The 26878-nt window shown below is 39.1% G+C and overlaps 1 protein-coding gene across 5 annotated transcripts in view; it reads left to right on the plus strand.

Annotated features, from left to right (window-relative positions):
* The first annotated feature begins 3639 nt into the window (after window positions 1–3639).
* Window positions 3640–26878, plus strand: part of DESI2 (desumoylating isopeptidase 2) — a 51343-nt gene continuing 28104 nt past the window's right edge. Inside the window, exon 1 of one of the 5 annotated variants that reach the window (XM_037510311.2) lies at window positions 3640–3915. In XM_037510311.2, the coding sequence (XP_037366208.1) occupies window positions 3874–3915 (42 nt within the window). In that variant the 5' untranslated portion in view covers window positions 3640–3873. Of the gene's footprint in view, window positions 3916–4232; window positions 4561–4583; window positions 4865–6151; window positions 6630–7929; window positions 8318–26878 lie in introns of those variants that run through there. The other 4 variants (XM_054694948.1, XM_037510313.2, XM_054694947.1 and 1 more) reach the window with 4 other exon arrangements.

The raw sequence follows: 26878 nt of genomic DNA on the forward strand, positions 1-26878 counted from the left end.
CTAACTCCTTCCTCCAAACAGCTGACAGTGGACCACAAACAGGCCATCTGGGACCTTCCCTCCCCTAAATCGACAAAACAAATCCTTTCTTTCTTAGGTTTGGTTGGACTTTTCCGTCATTGGATCCCTAATTTTGCTTTCCCAGCCACGCCACTGCACAATGCAGCAAAAGCCTCCCTGAAGGACCTCTCCAATCCCCCGGAGAGTCCGCAGGGTCACACATATCCTTCTTCAGGCACCTGTCCTTACCCTTCCTGATCCAGAAAAGCCTTTGCTCCTGTTCACAGACGAACGTCGGGGCACTGCGGCAGGCGGCCTTTCCCAGCCTCTCGGACAAGCCCTGCTTCCTATCCCTTATCTCTCCAAGCAGATGGATCCCACCGTTAGGAGCTGGCAACCCTGCCTTAGAGCCCTGGCGGCGACAGCTCTACTCACCCGGGAATCCCTCAAACTTACTCTAAAAAGACCCACCCAAGTACATTCCCCTCACCGCCTTCAGGCCCTCCTGTCTCCCTGCTCGCTCTCCACTCTCACTCCTTCCCATTTACAGGATTTCCATGTGCTCTTTATTGAAAATCCCCTGGTGAGTCTCACTCAGTCTAATTCTCTCAACCCAGCCACTCTCCTGCCTGTCTCTGGCCACCTTCTGCCATTCATACATGTCCTAAAATCCTGGAAGAAATGCAAACCTCCAGACTGACTCTCCTTTGTCAGATGCCTCCTGTGTTTGTAGACTGGCAGCTCTTGAAAAGGTGCACGAGGTCAGCGGAGGGCTGCCTAGGCCACTGTTGCCATTGATCATACCATTGATCATTCCTACCCAGTGGCAACACTGTCCATCTCAAGGGAATATGTCCCAACACAAAGTCCAAGTCTCCCAGGACATCCTCCATTCAGAACAAATCCTATAAAATTAGCTAACATCAGAAAAGACCACCCTCAACCTAAATTCATATAATCCAAAACGCTATAACCTTCCTAAATGACTCTTTTGGGGCTAACACCTCCTCTTGTTTCCTCTGCGCTTCCCTGCAGAGACCTCTACTGGCAGCAGTTCCAATCAGTCTCAAAACCACTACCACCAAGATAACGGATGCTGCTTGCCAGACTCCCCAACTCTCAGTCCCCCTATGGGACTCCAATCATAACTACCCCTGCTATCAAACTGATGCCCTTGTCAGCTTTCATTCCTGTACTTCTAACATTTCGGTTACTTCTGTGCTCCGAACAACAGCAAAGGGAAACTTTTTCTGGTGCAATGGCTCTCTCTCTCAGTGTATTAATTCTGCTACTCCAGGCCCACGTATCCAAGTCCTCGTGGTCCCACAGTTAGCTCTGTACAGACGGTCTGAGCTAGGTTAGTTATTCTCACCACATTGGACTAAGCGGACAGCCTTTCTTCCAATCATGGTTGTAATCAGCCTGGCATCATCGATAGCAGCTGCAAGTATGGAAGGTGGGGCCCTGGAACACAGCCTGATTTCTGCCCAGAAATTTTATAAAAAAATACCTCCTTAGAAAAAACCTGTGTGTCTTCAACATCATTAAAAAGACAGCTCACCTCCCTGGCACAGGTCACTCTCCAAAACCAGCGGGCTCTGGACTTGTTAACAGCAAATAAAGGGGGTACCTGCCTGTTCCTCAGGGAAGAATGTTATTACTAGTAAAACCGGGGAGTCCAACTCTCCGCTGACATGGTTTCAAAATCCTATAGTGTCATGGCTCCTCCCACTCTTGGGGCCAATACTAATGATAACCTTATTTTTTTTCTTTTCGCTCCTTGCCTCCTAAAATTCATACAGGCTCGCATTCGGGAAATGTCTCCTACTGTAACAGGGTGGTCCCCAGGAAAGGGGGAGGTTCCCTGCCCCACCCAAGGGAGGGTGGAGCTGAGCAGGAAGGGGAGAAGCAGAAGAGACTGAGGAAGGAAGCAGGATGGAGCCAGGAGACCTGGAGGAGGCGCATGGAGCCTAGAGACACGTAAAGAAACTGCGCTTGTCTTTTGGTCGTGGACTGGGTGACACAGATGTGGGTGAGACCCGTGGGGAGGTGACAATGGCAGCTTTTATCTTGATGTTGATTTTGCTCTTTTCCTTCCGGGCTTGTCCGGTTGTTTGTGACCCTTTGCTGTGGGTCCCCACTGGAAGATGCTTTAGACTTGTAGCAGGCTTTGGGGCCTTGTTCTGGGCCGATCCCATATGGATGGACTTTTACCCACGAGGGGATGGGTAACTTTGGGTGCTTCATTTAGAAACTAGACTCTTTGCCTTACCTGTATTGTTTCCTAGTTTAATTAAAGTTCCTTCCCATTAAAGTCTCCTATGTTTTGTGTTGATGCGGCGGATGGCAGAACCCATTTAGAATAGGCAGGTTTGCAGGGTTTTTGGGCTGCCCCTCTCCCTGTCCTATAACACTACCACCTTTAACCAACTCCTTCACCCATATTCTCGCATCCCTGCAGAAGACCTTCATAACCAGGCCTGAGCCACCCCCTTGATCTTCGCCCCTTTTCAGCAGGAAGTAGCCAAAGAAAGAACCGTTGCCCCTTTTCCTATCAACAAAAGGCTGGTATGAAAGGTCCACGCAGGAGGCCGCAATGCAGAAGCCAACCAGGAAGCCCACCTGGGGGGCAGGAATGAGGATACCTGCCTGGAGGACTCAGACAATGAGCCTCCCCCCTCCCCCCCTCGAGTCTCTTCTCAAACAAAGAACCTCTACCTGCCCTACAAACTTTTCCTGCTGTACGAGCCCAACTACCCACCTGACCTCTCCTCACCCTATAAAACCCTGCTTCCCCCTAACAACTGTGCGCGACTCCACTGACCCCCGCCTTGGGTCTGTGAGGTCCGCCCCGGGCGCAATAAACTTTCCCTCCCTTTGAGAAATTTAGCCTGGCTCTCCTTTCTTTACCGCGCCAAACCTTTCACCAGCGTTGTGCTAATCTATGAAAACTGTACTCTCTTCTCATCTCAGCAGGACAGTCTCATAAAATGTAAATTTCTATATTGAGGATTAACCAGATACATGTTACAGCTGCGCCCCCCCCCCATTTCTCCATCCATCCCTTTGCCCCCTGCAACCCCCCCAAAAAAAAACAGGGAGGAAGGTTTGGGAAAACAGGGTCACTCTGATCTTTCGCCACATTTCTTTGGCTTCAGCGGGCTCACTACGACATAAACTAACAGTAGCAGCAACAGCGAAGCGGGGTCAAAGGCACAAGACTTCACAGCAGCCCAAGGGCGACCCGCATAATATCAGGGGTAGATCTAATGCACTGCATGCTGGGGAGCTTAGTCTCCTGGGGACGCTTAGTCTTGCAGGGATCGGGACCTCCGAGCATGCTGGGAGCTGTAGTCCGCCGCTGAAAACACGCCCGGTGGTTGAGACTCAGCCCGTGCACTTTAAACTGGGAGTAGCGGCACCATCGCTGCAGTGCATGCTGGGAACTGTAGTCTTTCTGGGACCCGGCTCCTTCAGCGTGGAGAGGCGCGTAGGCTGCGCCATTTTAGGTCCCGAGGTGCGGCAGGAGAAAGTCAGAGCGCAGGCTCTGCGCGGGCCGGGCTGGCCCCGCCTTCGGGGTGTCTGGGCCCACCCCTCGCTCAGGCCCCGCCTTCCCCCACGTGTCTGCTGCCTAGGGGTGGCGCCTGAGCCGGAGCGGGCTCGCCACCGGTCCGGCCGCGTTCGCGCTTAGTGTCCTGTCGGCGGCGCCCCCGAGCGGCCCGGCTCCCCGATGCTCCCGCCCTGGCCACCGCGGCCGGGCTGAGCGCTTCGAACCTGGCTCTGGCCCCCTAAGGCGCCCCCGGGGGTAGAAGCGGCCTCGGCCCCGCGGAGACGGAGCGGCTGGAGGACGAGGCGGTGGCCGCGGGGAGGAGGATGGGGGCTAATCAGTTAGTGGTGCTCAACGTGTACGACATGGTGAGTGCGGCCCCTGGCGGCCCGAGCCCCGGCCCAGGCCCCGCGGGTCGGGCTCGGACCCCGGCCCCACGCGCTTCCTGCCGCGCGTCTCCGCCTCCAGCTTAGTTCCTGGGAGTGGGGGGAGGGGATATTATTTTTCAGTCCTCTCACACGTCCACGCGCGGGGTAGTGCTGCCCAGTCAGCCCGGGGGCTTCAGCCTCGGCTCAGGTCGGCTGAATCTCACCCGCGTCCCCCAGCTTGGCTCGGACCCCGGCGCTGGGCCCGACCCCTTGACCGACTGGCAGTGTCCTTCCCGCAGAGCTTCCGTCGCGCATCCGACCCCTGCGCCCACCACCTGCACTCAGGTGCTGCCCACTTCCCGGGCGCCCTCCCTGCTGCTCTGCTGCTGCCCAGCCATACATCTCTTCATGCCCAAGTCTTCGGAACTCCCAAGCCCTCTTAAGTCCAGAAAGTCGCAGCTGCCCTGCCTGTGTTAGAATCTCTCAAAGGTGAACGGAGCCGGCAATAGTCTTTGCCTCCAAGGCGGCCTCGTTAAAATGAATGAGGTTAAAATTTATCAAGAAAATTAGTCCAACAGGAATTATTTAGAGATCACGGTAGTGCTTTCCTACGTTCTGGAGACCACTTTGCAGGTGATGCAACAGGTATCTGACGTGACCACAGGAGAGGGAATGGAAGGGTTTGTTTATTATGTCATTAACTTTGGAGTACTGCAAGCACACTTAATCGAGGCCAAGGATTGGTCTTGCCTTGTAATTGCAATTGAAATATCCAGAGAGAATTATCGTTGCAGTTAGATGTAGGGTTAATTTTTTTTGTTTGTTTGTTTGTTTCGGAAAAATTTGTGGTTTTTTGTTTAAAATGTTTAAAATTTTTAAGTGAATTGACCAATGGAGAAGTTCCTGACGTTTTCTGGATTAGCGATTTAGAAGAGTAGAAATACTAAAGGTGAGAAGTCTTGATTCTCATTCACAGATCTAAACTTTATGTTTCCTTGCATTGTTTAAAAGTTTATAAATTTACAGCGTAAATCTTGCATAGAAAGGAATGCCCCCATCCCATAATATGGGAGTTATGTCAGGAGGGTGTAGAGTTGCCTGGGATATGAGTTGCTCTGAGTTGATTTCTGATGTGAATTTGGAGGGAAAGGAGATAGATTGATGTGTGAGAAGAGTGAAACAGTATACAAAAAGTTACAAAGAAGAATAATCAGAACTAGAGATCCTAAGAAAAGACAGTACTTTGTAAAAAGTCTTTCACCTGTGTCACTGGTGAAGAAATAATTCTCTAGATTTAAGGTTTTTGTATTCAGTTAGATACCTTTATTTCTCATGACTGTTTATTGCCCTTTTACTATTTCTGTCTTCTCCCCCACCTCCCCCATCTAAATTTGGTTTCTTATTCATTACAAACCATCCATCAGGATTCTCTGGGGAACACTGGATGCCCTGCTAGATTATTAAAAACCCTTTATAAATTAGGATTACACAATGGCTAGAGGGCCATAATTTATTTTTAAGATTTATTTATTTATAGAAGAACCAGGGTACAGGTCAGATGTGGAGGAGGGGGGATCAGAACAGGCAGACTGATGAAATACTCTGAGGGGAAGAGCGGGCGAGACAGGAGAGGTCTGCGCCACCATGAGGTCATCTCCACTGCGGGCAGGGATTGAACCTGCACTGCAGAGGCTGCGGACAGCTTCCCAGCGCTGCACTCAACCGCCTGCGCTACCAGGCCATAGTTTTATAGCCTAAAGGTTATCTGTGAAAAGTAGAGGAAGAGAGAAGTTTTGCTTTTTTAATAAAACTGAAAATACTCTCGTTGGCATATAATGGACTTCTTAACATTTTAGATATTCTGTGACTCAAAAATCTTTGCTGATTGTGGTAAATGTAGGAAATGCTAGAGATGATATTCAAACCAGTGCTTTAAAGAAAGTGTTCTCAAAGAGGTTAAAAATATTAACAGTCTGATTCCTTATATGGTATTATGTTAAGTAGTTAAAGAGGAAACAGATAGGAAAAGAGATAATTTAAACCTGGTAGCTAAGAGCTAAACTAGGTAACTAAAATTAAGATCTGGATTTCTAGACCATAGTCTGATTTATTCTTTACTGAGTAATATCCACATATGTTTCTCATGTATTGCTTTTTTCCTATCAAGAGGAGTCTATGAACATTTATCAGAATTGTAAATAGTTGAATTATTAGATTTGTAATTATCCTTTCATGTTCGTTTGAGGACTTTCAGCTGGACTTCTGTCTAATTCAGCAATCTACAGTTCTTTAATTTTGACTCTTCAGAAGCCACATAAATGAATTGTCTGTTCAGTAATTTAGAATATCATAGATGAGGTACAATAGTAAGAATTCAAAACAGAATAGCGTGATTTTGATAAGAGAAGAAAAAGATGTAAAAGAGGAGACTGCTATGGTTGTAGGATCACGGAATGCTCAAAGACAAAAGGAACTTGAAGGATTGGTAGGAACTGCGCAGGCAAGAACAATCACCATGAGCAGAATGGCAGGAGTAGGGAAGCATCATTGGATTTTGGAATTATCAGCTGGTCCAGTAGAACTAGAGTGTAGGGCACATAAACAAAACTGAAAGTTTCGTTAGCTCTTTTGTTAGTTCGGGGCTTGAATGAAGGACTGAACGGGTCTGTGGACCAGAGAGACCCATTTAAATGTGGTTGGGAGCAGTAGTTCCGGTGGGTAAGGTACAAATTTGTATCTGTTACACTTATTTTTCTCAGTCTTGGTTCTTAAAACATTTTTGCTTTATGTCAAGGGCAAGTTCCTTTTTTTATCTTTCGTAACACCTCATAGATAACCTTTTATGAAGATTGCTGTTGTTTGTACAGGTCACGTACGTCAGTTGTCTAGTCTAAATTATGTGTACATGGAACTCAAACTTTGATTTGCACTTATAATCACTGTTTATAGGGTCTTCATGCCTTGTATTCTGGGTCCCTGTCAGACTCTGCTCCAGCTCTTATTGTATTTTTCCTGTTTACTAAATTGGGAGGCTGCTGATCATTTCTTTTCTACCCTAAATCCCATATTTTTGAAAATAATTTTATCAGGGTCACTTGTATTAACTTCCTTTTCATGGAAGAGTAGTATTATCCTCAAATGGTTATTTAATTTTACGTAGCGCAGCTAAATTATTGTTTCCTGCCTTCTCATTGATTATATTTTTCTGTATACTTTGGGGCAGTCTGCCATCAGTAAAACATATACTGGAATTATTTCCAGAATTTGGGATGAGGTTATTCACATGTTTCTAATTTACTAGCAGGTGATTCAAACTAGTTTCAATTGCTAGCACAATCTCTAGTGTAGTCAGTTTAACACAAGGTCTTCATTTGTCAGATCCAGATTTTGTGTTTTTCAGATTATCTTGGCTACTGTTTTTTTAAATAAAGATATGCATTTTTCTGATGATGTTTAAAAATCATTCTATAAACAATTTCCTATTTTTAAATAGTCTGTTTACATCTTCAGTGTCTTAAAAGAACAGAAAAAGAAACCCTTTTTAGGACTCCTCAAATAGGGAAGTTTTTGTCTGGATTACATTTTTTCCACCTTCCTATCTCTGTTAGACTACTCCAGGAGAGTGTGAAGTCACACAGGTGTGACAGGACCTGATCTCCCATACATCTGTAGATCTAATTCAAACTTTTTGACCAAGTCCCAGAAAGTCTAAATATACTCTTCACCTAAATGATTATATATATCAAATCAGATTATTCAGAAACAAACTTTTCTCCTTCCATCCTCAGATTCCCTCAGATCCTTCCCCCTTAATTCACCTGAAACTGGCCCCATCCCTCATACCTCCTGAATTTTTGTTTTATCTTGATAACCAGCACTTTCTTCTACTCAGCTTCCCAAGCGAGGATCCTGGGAGGAAAACGCAACTCCTCTTTGTTACAAACCTCTCACTGTCAAGACACCAGGTCCTGTCACTTTGCTTTAGTTTGGTTGATTCTGTCTGAAAGTAACAGACATTGACATCCAGTGACTTAACTGGAAGGAAGGATACTTAAGTCCAGAGATAAATAGTTCCTGGGTTATTTCAGCAGCTCAGCCAGATCACCAAGGACCAAGGCTTTCCACCTCTCTACTCTGCTGTCCTCAAAGTGTTGGCTTTTGTTCTTGGCTTGTCTCCTCACAGTTGTAAAATGATTGTCATAGCAACAAACATAGTATGTTCATTCAGCAAAGTATGAAGGAAGATAGAGGTAAGGCTTTTCTCTATAGGCACCGCTCTTCTTTCAATAGAAAGTAAAGGCTTTGCCAGAGTCATCCTTTTATCCCAAGAGATTGTCCAGAATTGGCTCACATGTGACCATCGAAGCTGGGTAGGGGATATCTGGCTTTTTCATTGTTTATGGTGAGTTGTGGATAAGGCTGCCAAGAAGTTGGAAATGACAGCTGAGAACCTATAAAACATATTTTATTGTCTGAATATTCTGTACATTGATTACCTCATCCCCATTTTCACTCTTGCTTCTCAAGTTCAGTCCATCATTCTCTCTGTATAATATAATAGCTTTTTTCTATTTTCAGACTCCTGTATTAATTCATTTCATTTTCCCTTCTGTTTCCAAACTTATCTTTAAGAAACATAAATAAATGTGTCAGTTCTCTGCTTGAAATTCACCTACCGGATAAAGTAAAATACCCTTTATGATATGACCCTTATATAACTGTTAAAGGCCTGTCTTTACCATTTTCCCTCTGCTTCCCACCCCTTCACAACATACATACTTTTACTTTATGCTCACACAATGAAATTTTTTAGTTAGCTGAGCCGGCTACTTCTAGTTCTTATTCCAATATCTTTATACATGCTCTTCTGTCTGGAATGTCCTAATCCAGCACTAATTAGCTATAACCCCCCTGCTCCTTCAGACTGTAGCTTAACCTTTATTCATCACAGTTAGGTGAATTTCTGTGTCCTGGTTATGCACTTCAGCCTTGAACAATGTGGGGCTTACAGTCACCAAGCCTTACTCCTGCCTAAATAAACCTTAGTATAACTTTAGACTACACCAGAACTTAATAGCTTGGATGTCTCCAGCTGCACATATTATAATTGTGTGCATCCCACTGGACTATGTTCCTTGATAACATCGTAGTATCACCTGTGTCTTGAATAAGACCTGTCACTAAAGGGACCGGTTCTGTAAATAAATACTTATCTAGTGAATGGTATTTTTACTAGGCAGTAGTATTAGGTGTAATTTTGTATTTAATTGCATGAAATGTCATCTAATCCCCCTTTTCTTTATGTCAAATATGTTTCTGTTCTTTTTCCCTTGAACTTTACATTTCTGGATTTTATCCTTGATTGTTGTAATAGGATAGAAGTGGAATAGGAAAAATATCAAATATTCTCTTTTTACTCTTTTTTTAAACCCTGGGACTAGATTGGGGAAATATTTTTAATGTTTTTTTGTGTGTGAAGTTGGATCTTAGTCACTACTTGGAAGATAATCTTTTTGAAAACATTGCCACTTTCTGAATTCTTACAGAGTAAGTAATTAGTATTATCTAGTCTCAATTTTCAGTACCAAATGTGCTTCCTAGGCAGTCCTGCTTCTACCACTTGGCCAAAAAAAAGTACCCATGAGGCTAGCTGATAAAAAGGACAATCATAAATTTGCCCTCTTATATGCAGTATCTTGTTTTGTTGTTTGTTTGATATATATGAGAAAAGAATTCAATTTCTGTATTTGTTTTCTATTGCTGCAGTAATAAATTTCCCCAAAGTTAGCAGTTTCAAACACTGTATAGTTATTATCTCACACTTCTGTTCATCAGCAGTCCAGGTGGACTAGGCTGCTTTCTCTGTTGCAGATCTCACAAGGCTGAAATCAAGATGTTAGCCACGCTAGGCTCTGGGGGCAAATCTGTTTCCAAACTTATTAGATTGCTAGCAAAATTTAGTTGCTTGTGGTCATAGGGCTGAAGTCCCATCCTTTGCTGTCAGCTAGAGGCCTCATTGGTACTTAAAACATCTTCATCTTCAAATCATCAGTAGTGCATTGAACCCATCTCAGACTTCAGATATCTCTGACTACCTCTTCTGCTGCATCTGTTCTACCTGCATCCAGAGAAGATTCTTTGCTTTTAATTGCTTATGTAATTAGATGGGACCCATAAGGAGTACCAAAATAATCTTTCTATTTTAAGGTCTTTAACTGAAATTAAAGCTGCAAAAGTCCCTATATTAACATATTCACAGGTTCCAGAGATTAGTGTGTGGATACCTCAGGGATTTATTCTGCCTACCATATGATCTGTAGAAAGTATTTTGTAAACCCAAAAATGTTTAGTGTTTTCTTTTAGCAATCCCTTGACTGGACATGGGATAGTAGTCTAATTATACTTAAAATGGAAAATTTGAAATATTCAAAAACTGAAGAAAACTTTCTATGATTGGCAAATACTCAGGAGTTTAGGTCCAGGCATCTTAGTGACTACCAGTCCTTTGTTTTACAGTAATTCCTCACTTCAAGTCATCAATAGGTACTTGGGAAACTAACATTAAATGAAACAATGTAAAATGAAGCTAGTTTTACCATAGTCTAATTGATAAAAAAGAGATAAGTTCCTTCTCATGTTTCTGGTCACGAAAACTTACCAAACTTCTAAATAAAGACCCAAATCACTTATAACATTAAAGCATTATTTGTATTCATTCATTTTCCAACCCCCTTGTTCCAGTTCAGTGTCAAGGGTGTCCAGAGCCTATCAGCATTTCAGGGCTGAAGGTGGGAACCAACCCTGAACAGAATGTCATTCTCTTCCTAGGTGCATGCACACCGTACCCACACTCACGCAGACCAAAACAGTTAAAACACACCAGTGTACCTATTGTGCACACCTTTGGGGTGTGGGAGGAAACCAGAGTGCCAGGAAAAGTTCTGTGATTGTGGTAGAACGTGCAAACTCCGCACAGGTAGTAGCCCTGGGAGACAATTGTCTCTCATCCACATTATGGTGAAATGACATTGAACAAAACCATGTTATTCTTGGAACTACTATAATGTGTATCAGTTTCAAGGTCACACTTATGATGATGCATGAAGTTAACTAAGTCGAATTTACTGAAACTTATAAATTAAATACTTTCTAAAACCAAAGAGATCCTACTTTTTAGTGAATTTTTTTGTTCAGTGGATTTTTCTTAACATGGTCTACTTCCCATTTGTTGACTGTCAAATTTTCTGCAAGATTATTTCAATTCCAAAGTAATGTTATTATTCAAGTGTCACCCACTTGGAATGTAAAGGGAAGGCTGCCAAAATCATCTTAAATTATAGGAAGAAAAGTAACAAAAGAAATACATGAAAATAAGTTTAAGTTTCAGTTTAATTGGGAGGTATTTTTATATGTGACTATGATGGCCCCAAATAATAGCAATTAATCGACTTCATATTATTTGAAGATTTTACTTTACTGAATTGTAGTGTAATATTTTTCATAATAGTCTTTTGCTGATACAGAATTGTTGATTCTAGTTTCCCTTTTTAAAATATTGAAGCAGGTTTATTTGAAAAACTTGCTCAGAATCACTCCATAAGTGGCAGATAGAACATAGCCTTATACCAAAAGCTCTGACACTAAACTCTATACTCTTAACTACTGTATTATATTTGCCCTCCCATTCCTAGAAAGTGCCACATTTCTCTATTTGTCCTAATTTCACATCCTTCCTGAACCAGCTTCCACTTTACTCTCTGGAACTCATGAATGGACAGTGACAGGAAAGAAAAAAGTACCCCTACATCCTGAACCTTTACTGTGGTTATTTCTGTGATGGTTAGTTTTTATTTTTGTTTTTGTTTGTCAGTATGGCTAGGCTGTGGTAGCTAATTTTCAAACACCAGTCTAGATGTTGCCATGAAGGTACTTTTGAGGTATGGATTGACTCTTAAAACAGTAGACATTGAGTGAAGCCACCTGTTCTCCATAGTGTGCATGGATGTCATCCAGTCAAATTGGAGGCCTTAAGAAAATGAGACTGAGGTTCCTTAAGGAAAAAGGAATTCAGCCTCCAGACAAACTACAACATCACCTCTAGCCTGGGTCTTCAGCCTATCAGCCTGGCCTACAAATTTCACAGCTGCCACCCAGCTTAATTCCTTAAAATAATCCCTTACTCACCCCCTCATCTAAATTAGGTTCTGTTTTCTACCATTATAATCATTACCTCTGTGTTCCTTGTCTGGCAAACCTAGTTGAACTAAACTCTCCATCGAGCCTATACCTCAGCAGCTGCATATAGCTAGAGAAAAACAAACAGCCATACTGACTAATCTCACTTGAAAACTGTCACCTCAAACCCCAAGAGGACCCTAACTGCCATCTGGCAATGCCTCCTTATATCTAACCAACTGAGTTTCCCACTCTTCATCACACCACAGTATTTCATATTCTCTTTCCGTGCCTTACTCTTATTTTGCTTTATAAGCAAAAGGAACAATTGAAGAGAAGTTTCACTACCTTTCACTACCACGTCCAGTTCCTTCCTGTTACGTGCAATGGGAATTTCGCTACCACTTCCAGTTCCTTACTGGTACATGCATATGGGAATGAATCGCCTGTGGTCTATCTGAAGTCAAACTTTAGATTGTGTATTAGGTTCCATACTGTTCTATGCAAGGACTTCTTTCTCAGAATTCTCACCACTCTTCTGCTCATCAATTTCCCCCCTCTGCTGTCAGTCAAATCAGCCTATAAATATTCTGTAAGATTTTCCAGTCTTTGTTCATTTGAATTAAAGAGAATTAGTGGGTTAATTCAGTTTATCAACTATTTTGTGTCATATTCTCAAGCTGGAGATTTAAAACATATCAACTTCATTAATGTGTTACTTTTAAAAGGTTAACAAAAAAAGAAGCAAGAACTGTGACAGTTCAATCGGTATTCACTCTGGCCTGTTGCTGTTTTATCTGTAGACATCAAACAATAATGGTGCAGTGTAGATTTTGAAGTTCCTCACTCTGCAGTGAGCTTGTGGCAGACAGTCTTACTCTTTTTATTCCCAGAGCTTGGTACATACTAATTACTTTTACATGATATGTTGAACTCACCTGAAGTTCCCTCACTAGGACCTGTCACCCTTTCTCTGCTTTACCATTTTGTTCATAGCTGCTTCTTGCTGGAGAATATAGAAGTATACTGCTGGACACCAGCAATGGTTTCTGTGTTTCAGTCACCTAGCTGGTTACCTCTGGGTGCCTGCTACTCTGCTGTGCTAATAAGCCTTCCTAGCCAGTCCTTCCTAGATGGCAAATAGGAGTTCAGACTATTCACACTGATTCCAAACAAGAGTATAAGTGTGAGAAAGAATCAGGGTTGAGGCAGGAATAGCAGGAAGCTGTACTCTGCCGCCTTCTTAGTCAAGCTGTCTGCATTCTGGTATAATAAGAAATTGTGTGACGTGGTTCTTTGTCTTTGTGGGATAACCTGGAATTAGAGTGTGTGGATTTGCATCTTACCCTTTAGTTTGACCTTGGGAAAGTTACTTAACTTTTCTTTGCTTCTGGTCTTTTCTAAAATGAGAATAATACCATAGCTAACTAATAAGGTTATTAAAAGGATCATGAAAGTCAGTTTAACTAAAATGCATAGAATGGTACCCAACACATGATTAGTAGCTAAATGAGCTCCATTTGTATGCTTTTATCAGTTGCAACACTTAATTTTTGTAATTTCCTCCCTTTATCTAAAGGAGTGTAATACTGCAGAGAACAAAGGAATGCCAAATTAAAGCATTAAAAGCACACTGTTGTATATATCCATCATAATATATGTATAAAATTGGGTGTTAATTGTATAGCCTTTTTTACTCTTTTGTGTGCTAGAGTTGACAGTTTGTTTTCAGCCTTTCAGCCAGAAAAACTTATGGAGCAAATTTACTAGTTTTTCAACTATTTGTGGAAACTATAAAAATAAATATCTTAACCTGAACTAAGCACTGTAAACTATATACAGTATATATAAGGGATAGCAGTGTATGCTGTAATGTAACTGTAATTTGTAGTTTATTTTCAGCAATAAGTTGATCACCAGATAAATAATTTAACATTAATTGTGTTCAGCAGATCTCAGTATAATCTATCGTGTATATTCTAACTCATTGAATATTATATAGAAAGAGTTGTCTGGTTGAAGTACAGTTGAAAAACTAGATTTTCCTGCTTCAGATCTGAGTTATTGTTCCCAGTACCATAAACCTTGGCGAGGTGGTGGGTGGGGTTCCAGATCACTGCAATACCGGGAATATCATGATAAAGCAAATCACAAGCATTTTTTGGTTTTCCACTGTATATGAAAGTAATGTTCATACTATAACCTATTGAGTGTGCAAAAGCATCATTTTTTTTAAAAACAAGTAAACATAATTAAAAAGTAATTTTGTTGCTTAAAAATGTTAAGCATCATCTGAACCTTCAGCAATTTATGGTCTATTTGCTGCACAGCTTCAAGCAAAAATACAGTATCTTCTAAGCACAAAAAAGTGAGATATTCTTAAAATGAGGGGTGTATATTACAAGGATTTTAAGCAAATAGTAAACGATGGCTGTTTTCACTTGTTAAGTTATATGAGGGATCATGGTAATTTCACACTTTTTAGGAAAAATGATGAATTAACAGTAATGACCCCTATCTTAATCTGAAGTTGTTCACAGTAAGAAATTTAAAAGAGATTTAAACTGAGATGCTGTTTAAGAAAATGTAAATAAAATCACACTAGGATAACTATACAAAGAAAAAGAAGTAGGTTAAGGCTGAGGAACCTGGACTCTATACCTAAGCCACTCATTAAGTGACCTTGGGAAAAGCACTAGATATACACATTTTGTATTGACTAGTATCATTATGAGAAACAGTAAGAGTTACATCCAAAATGAAACAGTAAGAGTTATATCCAAAAATGAATTGTTAATTTTTAATTAATTAAATGTGAACATCTTTCTGTTTTAACACATCAAATTGTGATTGATTGCTTACGTTCTTCATGAGTACCTTATGGACAGGACTGTGACTTCATCATCCATGTATCCCCAGTGTATAGCAGAATCCCCTACACATGGAGGCGTGTATGTATTTCATTCAATCTGAGTTGTCTAACGTGCCCTACTTATAGCTCTTGCTGGTAAGTAAACATTTAAAATGAGATTTAAACTGAGATGCAACTTCCACAGTGTGCAGTCCTGGACTAACTAAAAAATGTATTTTACATCATATCCATTATACACACATAACTGAAACGGAATATTCAGGAAATACTTTTCTATGTAACATCCTCTGATAAGTTCTATTCCGTTATGTTTCATTCATTTAAAATAATGCTGTTGCAACTCACTGAAATGATTTCAGTATTCTCTTGTGGGTTGCAGGCTGCAGTTTAAAAGAATACCTCAAGAAAACAGGCTCTATCAGAACAGGGGTTTTACTAGGATTTGTCCCCTTCTCTGTTGCTAGTACTTGGCACATAGTTCAATACATAGCTGTTGAATGACTGAAAGAATGGACATGCTCTTTTCCATCAGACACATTTAAGAACAAGACAAAGGGAAAATATTATAACCTCCTTGCTATATTTCACCTCAAATATTTGAGTAGTTTACCGGGTATAATACATTCCACTAAATATTCAGGATACAGAATAAATTAAGGCTTACTCTCAATCTTCATGCTGTTTAGAGCCAAATCCAAGGGAATAGTCATGTACAGTAGAAATTAAAAGATGGTTCAACATTTTGCCAAAATATTTGCTACTAGCCATAAAACCAACTAATATAAGTATCCGATGGGAGAGACTTGTCGAGAATGTGGTTTCCTGATAAAGATAGGGTGTCAGAACCAAAAAATTGACAGTACCTTGCTCTATCTATTTCTCATCCCTAGTAGAGCCAAAGTATGGGCTACATATAATAGGTTTAGTTTTTAAAAATTTAAGGGGCATTTGATTCACTATTATTTGACTTAAAAGTGTATTCTCTTTTAAATAACACTTTACGGTGATACTGTGTCTAGCTTGTTGTGGCTCCTAAAAATTAGAAATTTTGGCAAACTATAGTTTGTTTTCAAATTAGTTTGGTTAGTAGATAGAGGAGGAAACTTTGGCTTTATATGAAATACATAGTGCCACATGCCCCTTGGCTTAGGCTGTCCTTTTGGCATAGTTATACACACTAACACGAGTTCAGGACAGGGCTTAGGAGCTTTTAAGATTCCAAGTATAATCCTTGAGGAGGCTAGTCTTAAACTAATCTTGAAGTTTATCATCAAAACGGGGATTTGAGGAAAAAAAAGAGGGTACATGTAAATTGGGCCTATCCCAGCAAACTAGAAGTATGGCTACCCCAATTTTAGTGTTGGTATTTTTGTTTGGATATATACTGTTTCAAAAAGAAAAAGAGACTTCATAGAACATTTACAAAACCTGAAACTGTGAATTAAAACATTAGTGACAAAATTTACATAATCAAAAGAGATTGATCTCTAAGATTGAGGCTTTTTTTAATGCCTAACATTATAAATAATGTGTAAATAACATTGTCATGCAAACTTTTTTAAATTTTTATATAATTTATATATATTTTACATCATTGTTCATATTTTTGTACAATGTTTGCCTTCTCCTCTCAGGTGTAGTCCCCATAGAATTCCCACCACCAATTCACCTGTGCACCATTGCCATAGTCCTTTGTGCTCTTCCCTCCTGTTTTGGTTCCTCTCCCTCCTCTGAAGAATGTCTCTGATTTATAGTGGGGTGTTAATTTTGTGTTTTTTATTTATTCTTAATATTTTTTCCCTGATGCCTTATTTGATTCCCTCATATTCCTCCTATAAGTGAAACCATCCTATATTTTTCTTTTTCTTTCTGACTTATTTCACTGAGCAAAATCCTTTCTGACTCCTTCCATGTTGCTGTGAATGGCATTCGTTGATTTTTTTTTTGATTGCTGAAAAGGATTCCATTGTGTATATATACCACATCCTCTTGATCCAGTCATCTATTTTTGGGTATATGGGTTGTTTCCCTATCTTACCAATTATAAATAGTGCTGCAATAAACATAGGGGTGCAGGTATCCTTTTGAAGTAATGTTTTTATGTCCTTTGGGTAGTTTCCTAGAAGTGGAATTGCTGGGTCATATGGAAGCCCCATTTTTAGTAGTTTGAGGAACCTCCACACAGCTTTCCATAGTGGTTGGACTAGTTTACATTCCCACCAGCAGTATAGGAGAGTTCCTTTTTCTCCACACCCTCGCCAACATTTCTTCTTGCTAGTTTTTTTTAATATGTGCCATTCTCACTGGTGTAAGGTGATATCTCATTGTGATTTTGATTTGCATTTCCCTGATTATGAGGGAAATGTTGAACATTTTTACATATGTCTGTTGGTCATTTGCATTTCCTCTTTGGAGAAGTGTCTTTTAAGTTCTTCTGCCTATTTTTTGACTGGATTGTTTACTTTGTTTTAATTGAGTCATGTGAGTTCTTTATATATCTTTGTGATCAATCCCTTATCAGTTGTATGGAGTACAAAAATTTTCTCCCAAGCAGTAGGGTGTCTCTTTGTTTTGATTAATGTCTCTTTTGCTGCACAGAGCTTTTTAGTTTTGATGTAATCCCGGCTGTTTAGAAAAGTTTGGACATTTTCTTAGAAATAGCAATAATGGAATATAATCTATATGCAGTTGTCATTAAAGTAGGTTAATAGACTTAACCCTGAAAGTTGATGATTTCATATAAAATAGATAGTAGAATATCTCAGTAAATTTATTCAGTGAGTTACTATTGACTCTCTGTGACAACCCTGTTGGTAAAGCAGCATAGACAGACTTTAACATGATTTGCTGTTAAATAGTAATTGCTGTAAGGTTATGTTGGACTCAGTCCAAACTACCAATTAAATGGCAGTTTAGCCTTGTGAATATCGGGGACCCTTTTATATGAAATGGCACAATCTCCCAAAACCCCCTATTCACAGTTTCTTTTGGTTTTTTAATCGAAGTAATTGAAATGCCTTCTCTATTCCCTAAGTACCCTTTTATGGGAAATAAGTAAAATATTTGCATTAATTCACATGAACACTGGTTCTACTTTTGGGGGTAAATAATCATAATCCATTCATATTCAGATCATTTAATAATATCTCTTTAGGAAGTCAAGCCCAGCCCCTAAATGGTTATATCTAGTGTTTTCAGTTCCAGACTGGGGAAATAACATTTATCCTCTTGATACTTTCAAACAGGAAGCATAAAAGTTTATTAACTTGATAAGGAAAACCACTAACTAAAATGAAATTTAATGAAAATTCTCTATTGGAAGAATAACTTAACATTTTAACTTATTGGTTATTTAATGTATTATATAATAGCATAGTCACTTATGTAAACAGTGCTTTAAAATAATAAATGTAAATATTTAGGCCAATTTTTTGACATTGAAACAAGATAGGGCTCAAAAATAATTTTACCTATCTGTTTATTGCCTGACCACATGTTTTAAGATGACAGTTTTTCTGTGAATTGTTTCCTTTTATCTGTTACTCTATTCATACTTTAGGCTGCTCTAAAACAATTGCTTTATACAACTTTATTGACACTGGTTGGTATCAGAGGAGATAGAGGTTGTGGTTAATTGTCATTCCTTATCCCTCTTCTCTATACTTACCATAGCCATGAACTTATTAGGAAGCATCAAAATCAGAGGTAGTTCTCCAGCTCTCTGCTCATGTCCTTCATCCAGTACATAGGCATCCTAGATATGTCTACTTCTAGAGACCTTGTCCTCAAATCTGTACTTCTCAAGAATATAAATCTGTATTTCTCAGAAATATATTAATTCTGCTGTTGTTTACTACTCGATTTAGTGAGGCATTGCTCTTGGTAATTTGACATTAACCACCAAAGGTTCTTGAAAATTCTGAGAATTAAGAGAATTGATCTGATTATTTACACATGACACAAGCTTTCCCAGTAATTATGTACAACATAAATATTAGGGAAGGATTATATCATCAGTAAATATGTGTTTGGTAATAATAATAATATTTACTGTGGGTCAAGAACTTTCCATTTATTCTCATACTATTCCTCTGTGATGGATACTATTATCCCTATTTAATAAATAATGACAGAGATGAGAAATATCTTTCCCCAGGTCACACAATTAATGAAGAGGCCAGAATCTGATCCATGTCATTCCAGCTGCGGACCTTTGAGAGAGATTGGGTACCAAACTGGGTTATCAAATATATTAGAAGAAACTAAGGCAAAGGGCCCCAAGTTTCTGACGCTTAGCCCAGTGTCTTCATCGAAAAATTCAAAGGCTTCACCATTGTTACTGTTCTTTTATCTAACAATAGTCTTTTAAATTAATTCAGATATAATGGAAGAAATGCCTGTGTGATGTAAACTGAAATAGTGGAACATTATGGACTCTCTCATTAGACCCTATGGGAAATAGATTAAGCTGACCAAATGATGTCCTCATTATAGATAATTTACATACTTGGTTGACATGGAGATGTGTTAACTCTGTTATTTCATGGTTTGTGAGAGACTATTTTATGATAGCACCTGATTGGTTTACTGTTTTCCTTGGATATGTTAGGATGGGTTTGAGAAGAATCAAACTGTAAAGTAACTTTCAAAACCTGATTTCTCATGTAGTTCCTGAGGGATTATGTAGTTATCAGCACTGACTAGACAGCCTTTATGCATCAGCCCCTGATGTTCTGGGTCATTCCTCCCTCAAATAGCATAACCTTTGTGTGATAACTTCTCTGCAAGGCTGATCCCAGAGTCATTACATATAACTTCATTCCTGTTTCTATAGTTGTTCCAGATCTGTAGTTCTTTGATCAGTCTCCTGAATACTAACTGTACTCTTAACACTTGGACTATGCTTTTGAATAAAATTATCCTGGATTATCTTTCTTGCCTAAGAATATAATTTTAAACTTTTGGCATGTGCTACTGTTTAGACAACAAAATAAGTGAAGACATAGCCAACAAAAATTAACAAATCTTGCTGACATTCAGTCATATCTAATTCAGCAGCTTGTTTGTTTCTTTTTCATGGATACATATTCTTGGCTATGTTTTCATTTTGCATATTTATGTTGGGGAAAAAACAGTATCTTATGGTGTTCTACAAAAACATAAATTTCCACGTGTTAAGAATGGAGACCAACTTAGAGAAACACTGAGAAACACTACTCTTAATTTCAAAAATGTTAATTTACGAGATAGTAGCAATTACAGCATGAATAACTAACAACTGCAAATCATTTAGAGGAATTTCACAACTGAAATCATTCAATTAAAGACTTGGTCCTCATACTTTTTGTTTTGTTTGCTTTCACTTATCTCATTAAATATATACTTAAAATAGGCATCATTCATATTGCCTGCATAGCCTGGGCAAGACCTTGAGGCAGAAAGACTCAAGGCTTGCTGACCTTGAGTTAAACTCTTGTCTTCCTTAGGCAGCTGGCCCAGTTTTTAAAGCTTGGGCCCTCCAGACGTATTCTCTAATAACAGAGTTAGGAAGCCCTTACAAAAGTAGAAACATTTGGAGGCATTCTCTCTCTCTCTGACCAACTCTCCATGGAAGATTTACCCTCTTCTAAATCTATTTTAAAAAATTACACCAAAGAAAAACATTATAATGTAAATTCTAAGCATTTCTTCAACAATGTGCTGCTGATATTATGTAAGAGGTGGCTAACCAGAATACATCTATTTAGAGTTGTTTTTTTCTGTCCTGATGTGTTACTTGTTTGTTTTCCACATGTTTTTGAAGACCGCTGTCTGGAATTAGGAATGCAGTGTATAATTTGAGAATTAACCCACTTAAAGGTTTCTGACTGAGGGGCCTCCCCACTGGTGCAGCGGTTGAGCGCTGGGCTGCGAAGCTGCCTGCAGCCTCCGCAGCGCCGGTTCGATCCCCGGCCACTGGGGAGGGTCCCACATGGCGCGCAGACCTCTCCTGCCGCCCGCTGCTCCCCCCAGCAGTGTGCTTCGGTCCTTCTGCCTGCTCTGCTCCCCGCTCTGGCTCTGGTGAATTCTCTCACCCTCCCGCACTTCTGACTGTGCCCAGTGCTTGTATAAATAAATAAATAAATCTTTAAAAAAAAAAAAAGGTTTCTGACTGAGGATAAGAGTCCAAGCACTAATTAGAACATCTTTTGTGTTGTAAAATACTTTAGGATACCTGATTTTTTTTTTGCCAAGAGTCCCACATTACTAATATATATATTTTATTTTACTCATAGTAAATTTTATATTGTACCATTTCTTGAAATAAGAACAGAGAAATGGAAACTTTTCATGAATTTCTTGGTTCTTGTTTTGCTTACAGAGAGAAAACTTTGATGTAATGCTAAATGTTAAAAATGTATTGTATTTTAAGAAAATTTTATCCATGGAGGACTGATGGTATTCATAGAATAATTTTTGCTTAGGTTTGTCAACTGTAAAGTGATCCTTTTCTGTCACTGATACAAGTTAGAGCATTCTTTACATCAACATTTTAAGAACAGTTTTACTCTTCAATGGATTTTAGTATATTCACAGACTTATACAACCCTCATCACAATCAGTATTAGTTTTTAATCAACCCCAAAATAAACTCCATGCCCATTAGTAATCATTCCCTGCAAACTTCCCAGTCATAGGTTATCACTAATCTGCTTTGTAACAGTGTAGTTACCTTTTCTATGTAATTCATATAAAATCACTTATTTGTGATCTTTTATTTTTGTGATCTTTTATCTTTTATGGATCTTTTATGTATACTTATTTATGATCTTTTATTATTGTGTTTTTTTCACCTAGCATAATTATTTTAAGGTTGATTCATGTTGCAGCTTATGTGAGTACTTAATTGTTTTTACTGAGAAATTACATTGTACAGATACACTACACTATCGCTTTATCCACTCCATGGCTGATAGATTTCGGTTGTTATAATTTTGTGGCTATTGTAAGTAATGCTACTATGAACATGGATTCCACCATTGTCTGTGGCTATATACCTAGTAGTGAAGTTGTTGGGTCATATTAATTCCGGGCTTCATATTTTGAAGAACAGCCAGACTTTTCTAACCCTGCCACCACTTTTTTTTCATTGTTTCATTATTTAAATTCCCATTAGCAGAATATGAGAATTCAAATTTTTCACATCCTTGTGAACACTTATTATGTCTTTCTGAGTATATCTGAATAGGTATGAAGTGGTATCTAATGGTGGTTTTGATTTGTATATCTTCTTGAGAAATCCTGTTTAGATCCTTTGACCTTTTTTTTAAGTAGGTAATAGCCTTGTTCTTGATTTTGGTTTTTGTTTTTTTTCCCCTAAAGATTTATTTATTTATTTTATGCAAAAACTGGGGTACAGGTCAGAAGTGCGAGAGGGTGAGAGAATTCACCAGAGCCTGAGCGGGGAGCAGAACAAGCAGACGGAGCAAAGACACTGCAGAGGGGGGCAGTGGGTGAGGCAGGAGAGGTCTGCAGAGCCTGCGGACAGCTTCGCAGCATGGCGCTCAACTGCTGCTCCACCAGGGAGGCCCCTGTTCTTTTTTTGAAGAGTTTGTTATGTATTCTATATATAAGTGCTTTATCAAATGTATGGTTTGCCAGTATTTTCTCCCAGCTTATAGGTTGCTTTTTCATTTTCTTAATGTGTCCTTTCAAAGATAAATGGTTTTCATGCTTGTTAAGTCCACTTCTGTCTGCTTTTATTGTTGCTGTTGCTTCTATATCTGGTGTCACATCTAAGAAACCATTGCCTAATCTACAACCATGAATATCTAAGATGTATTATATATACGATATACTTATGTTTTCTTCTAAGAGATTTATAGTTTTAGTGCTTGCATGAGTCTGTGATTCATTTTGAGGTAATTTTATATATGATATGAGGTAGCAGTCCACTTTCATTCTTTAGCATGTAGATGTCCAGTTGTCCCAGTTCTATTTCTTGTAAAGACTGTATATGTTTCTTCCATTGAATTGTCTTGGTACCCTTGTTGAAGATCAATTGACAACAAATGTAAGGATGTACTGGATTCTTTTCCACTGATTTCTACATTTATCTTCTCGCCAGGGACACTTTGTCTTGATTACTGTAGCTCTATATTAAGTTTGAAATCAAGAGTCTTCCATCTTTTTCACTATTGTTTTCAGTATAGTTTGGGAATTATGGGCCTCTTGAATTTCTGTCATTACCTTTTTGGTTTCTGCAAGAGAGGTATCTGGGATTTTGATAAGGATTGCAGTGAATCTAGTCACTTTGGAAGTATTACAGTATTAACAGTAAGTCTAATCTGTGAACATGGAATGTCTATCCCTTTATTAGACTTTCTCTAATTTCTTTCAATAATGTTTTATAGTTTTCAGATACATGCTATGTAGTACTGTTGTTAAATGTATCCCTAAATATTTTTTATATAACTATAAATGAAATAATTTTCTTAATTTTATTTTTGTCTTGTTCATTGTTTACAGAAATAAAATTGATTTTTGTTTATTAATCTAGTATCCTATAGTTATGCTGGACTTAGAAGTTTTAGTAGTGTTTTAATAGATTTGTATGGTTTTCTATATAAAAGATATCAACTTCTAGCAGAGACAACTTCTCGTCCTCTTTTTCCATCTGGGTGCCTTTTTCTTCTCTGGCTGCCCTGCCTAGAATCTCCAGTACAGTGTTTCATAGATGTGGCAAGAGTAGACATCCTTGTCTTAATCTTGGTCTTAGAAGGAAAGTATTAAGCCTTTCACTCGTAAGTATGATGTTAGGGTTTTTCATAGATGCCAATTAAATTCTCCTATTTTAAATTCTTCTGTCTTTCATAGATGCCAATTAATTTCTTCTATTCCCAGCTTGTTCAGTGTTTTTATCATGAAAGGTTGTTGAATTTTGTCAGATGCTTTTCTATACATAATGAGATGGCTGTGGGTTTTGTTCTTTATTCTGTGAAATTATATTATATTACATTAGTTGATTTTTTCAGATATTAAACTTATCTTCCGTTCCTAGAGTAAATCCCATTTGGTACTGGTGTATAATTCTTTTTATATTTTGCTGGATTCAATTTGCCAATATTTTTGTTGAGAATTTTTGAGTCTATATTTATAAAATATAATAAGTTATAGTTTTCTTCTGATGTCTTGTTTTGGAATCAAGTTAATGTTGACTTTATAGAATGAGTTGGGAAGTATTTACTTCTGTCTTTTGGAGCAGTTTGTGACGAATTGGTATTCTTATTCAAATATTTGGTAAAATTCACCAAAATCATCTGGTTTTAGGCTTTTCTTTGTGGGTAGTTTTTAAAGTGCTAATGCATTTCCTTGTTGTTTATACTCATTCATTACAGATCTATTCAGATTTTCTGTTTCTTCTTAAATCAGTTTTGGTAGTTTGTGTCTTCTCAGCAGTTTGTATCTTCCAGGAATCTCTCCAATTGATCTCAGTTCTATAATTTGTTAGTATGTGCTTAGTTGTTTGTAGAATTCTTTATAAACCTTTGTATTTCTCAAGGTCAGAAATCTTCATAGATTTCTAACCAGGAAATAGATACTTAATCTTACAAAGACATTTACTCTTAAATTTGGGAAACTTTCTAGGGATAGTAAATATGAAGAGACATTAAAAACAAAAAATTACTGAGTCCTCATTGTTAATTGCTAATAGCAAATACACATCAACATTAATTCCTCTTTGGCACATACAGGGAAAAAGATAAATACGTTAGTAGTAAGGGAAGGCTTTTGCTATTCAATACTGTTCAAAGGGTATCTCCAGGTTAAGAAATTGCTTCCTTAGCAACTTGTGGTGATCTGATTGTCCAACTTTCCATCTGAAAGTGAGGGTAGCACGACCACCTGCAGAGCTACTGGATATTTACTTTTCATTGTATTGTCTCAGCGATTCTTTAGAAACTTTATTTGGCCAGATCTCATTACAGTTAACTCCAAAGGAATGACCAAATTTTTTTTTTTTTTTTTTTTTTTTTTTTTTTTTTGGTGGGACCCTCGCCGGTGGCCAGGGAACAAACCGGCGCTGCAGCCTCGCAGCCCAGCACTCAGTCGCTGCGCCACCAGGGGAGGCCCAGAATGACCAAATTTTTGATGATACATTTCTCTCTCATTTTATGGATCTATAAAATGTGTCAAAAAATACATTTTTGGTTTTTAGAATGTAAAATCTTGAGGGCTCCTGGTAGTGCAGGCGGTTGAGCGCAGCACTGGGAAGTGTCTGCAGCCTCCGCAGTGCCGGTTCAATCCAGGCCAGCCGGCAAGGGTCCCACATGGTGCGTTGGACCTCTCCTGTATTGCCCACTGCTTCGCTCAGCACTGTATTTCGTCAGTCTGCCTGTTCTGCTCCCCGCTCTGTCTCTGGTGAATCCTCTCACTCTCCCGCACATCTGGCTTGTACCTCAGTTCTTGTATAAACAAATAAATACTTAAAAAAAAAAAAGTAAAGTCTTGAATGCAAGGGAATTTTAGGCCAAAGTAGTATAATATGTACTCAGGCAACAGAAAAATTCTAAGCATGTTTAAGAGATTGTTTCATTTGTAAAAGCACAGAGAATATGATTTCTGAGTTTAGGTTCCCTACCTTGACAAGTTCATTCCCATCCTAACTCTATCTTAACTGTTTGACCAAAAGTTCACTCTTTGGTTATATATTTTTTCTTTTTCATGAAAACCTTTCTTATCTCTTATAATAAAGCATTTGGATTCTATTACAAATTCCATTATAAAATTACTTTCATGAGGCTGTTTATTACTCAAAGGTAAATTAAGTGATATTAGACATTAAATGGAAGTAAATATTCAATTTACTAAGAGTTTAAAACCCATTTGGTTATTGCAGACAACCCGTTATGTACATATCTCTCTCTGGAAAATATTCTGTATTTAAAAGAGAAACTCACACTGTAATAAGAAAAAAAGGTCACTTTAAAAAAGTTATTCGCAGCCAGAACAAAAGCCAGATCATTTGGTTGCAAACAGTACAAGCAGTAGACTTCCTCAATTGTAAAAAGCAATTTAAGTTCTGGAAGTTGGCTGCCAAGGAAACTACTGACTGCAAAAAGACTAGCAGAGTTTTGTGCAGACTAAGCATGATTGCTTTGTGGCATTTTCTACTCTCTATGAAAAGGATGAAAAAGTAAGTAACTTGGAAACACATCACTTCTGTTGCATGGAGACAGGAAGTGGATCATTCTCTTTTTTTTTTTTTTTAAATGTATTTATTGGGCCTCCCCTGGTGGCGCAGTGGTTGAGCGCTGGGCTGCGAAGCTGCCGGCAGCCTCTGCAGTGCCGGTTCGATCCCCGGCCGCCAGCGAGGATCCCACATGGCGCGCAGACCTCTCCTGTCTCGCCCACTGCTCCCCTCAGCAGTGTATTTCGTCAGTCTGCCTGTTCTGTTCCCCGCTCTGTCTCTAGTGAATCCTCTCACCCTCCTACGCTTCTGACTCTACCCAGTGCTTGTATAAATAAATAAATACATCTTTTTAAAAAAAAATATTTATTTTATATAAGAACCGGGGTACAGGCCAGATGCTCGGGAGGGTGAGAGGAACTCTCTCACCATGTGGAACCATGTGGAGCCCTCACCGGTCAGCCTGGATTGAACCGGCACTGCAGGCTGCGGACAGCTTTATAGTGCTGCACTCAACCGCCTGCACCACCAGGGGGAGGTCCGGATCATTCTCTTTAGTTTTCCCTACCTTTTTATTTTGAAAATGGTTTAAGCCTTTTTTGAAGGGGGAAAAAAAAAAAAAAGCTGAAAGTATAATCTGCCTACTTTCACCTAAATTCACCAGTTTTTGAGCATTTTTGCTTTCTCTTATCCTCCTACACATGCACTCAAATACACATAAAAAGTAAATCACAATTACAACTCTT

Source organism: Talpa occidentalis, unplaced genomic scaffold, assembly GCF_014898055.3.
Source record: "Talpa occidentalis isolate TD23 unplaced genomic scaffold, MPIMG_talOcc4v2.1 talOcc4.14, whole genome shotgun sequence".
In the NCBI taxonomy this organism is placed as follows: domain Eukaryota; kingdom Metazoa; phylum Chordata; class Mammalia; order Eulipotyphla; family Talpidae; genus Talpa; species Talpa occidentalis.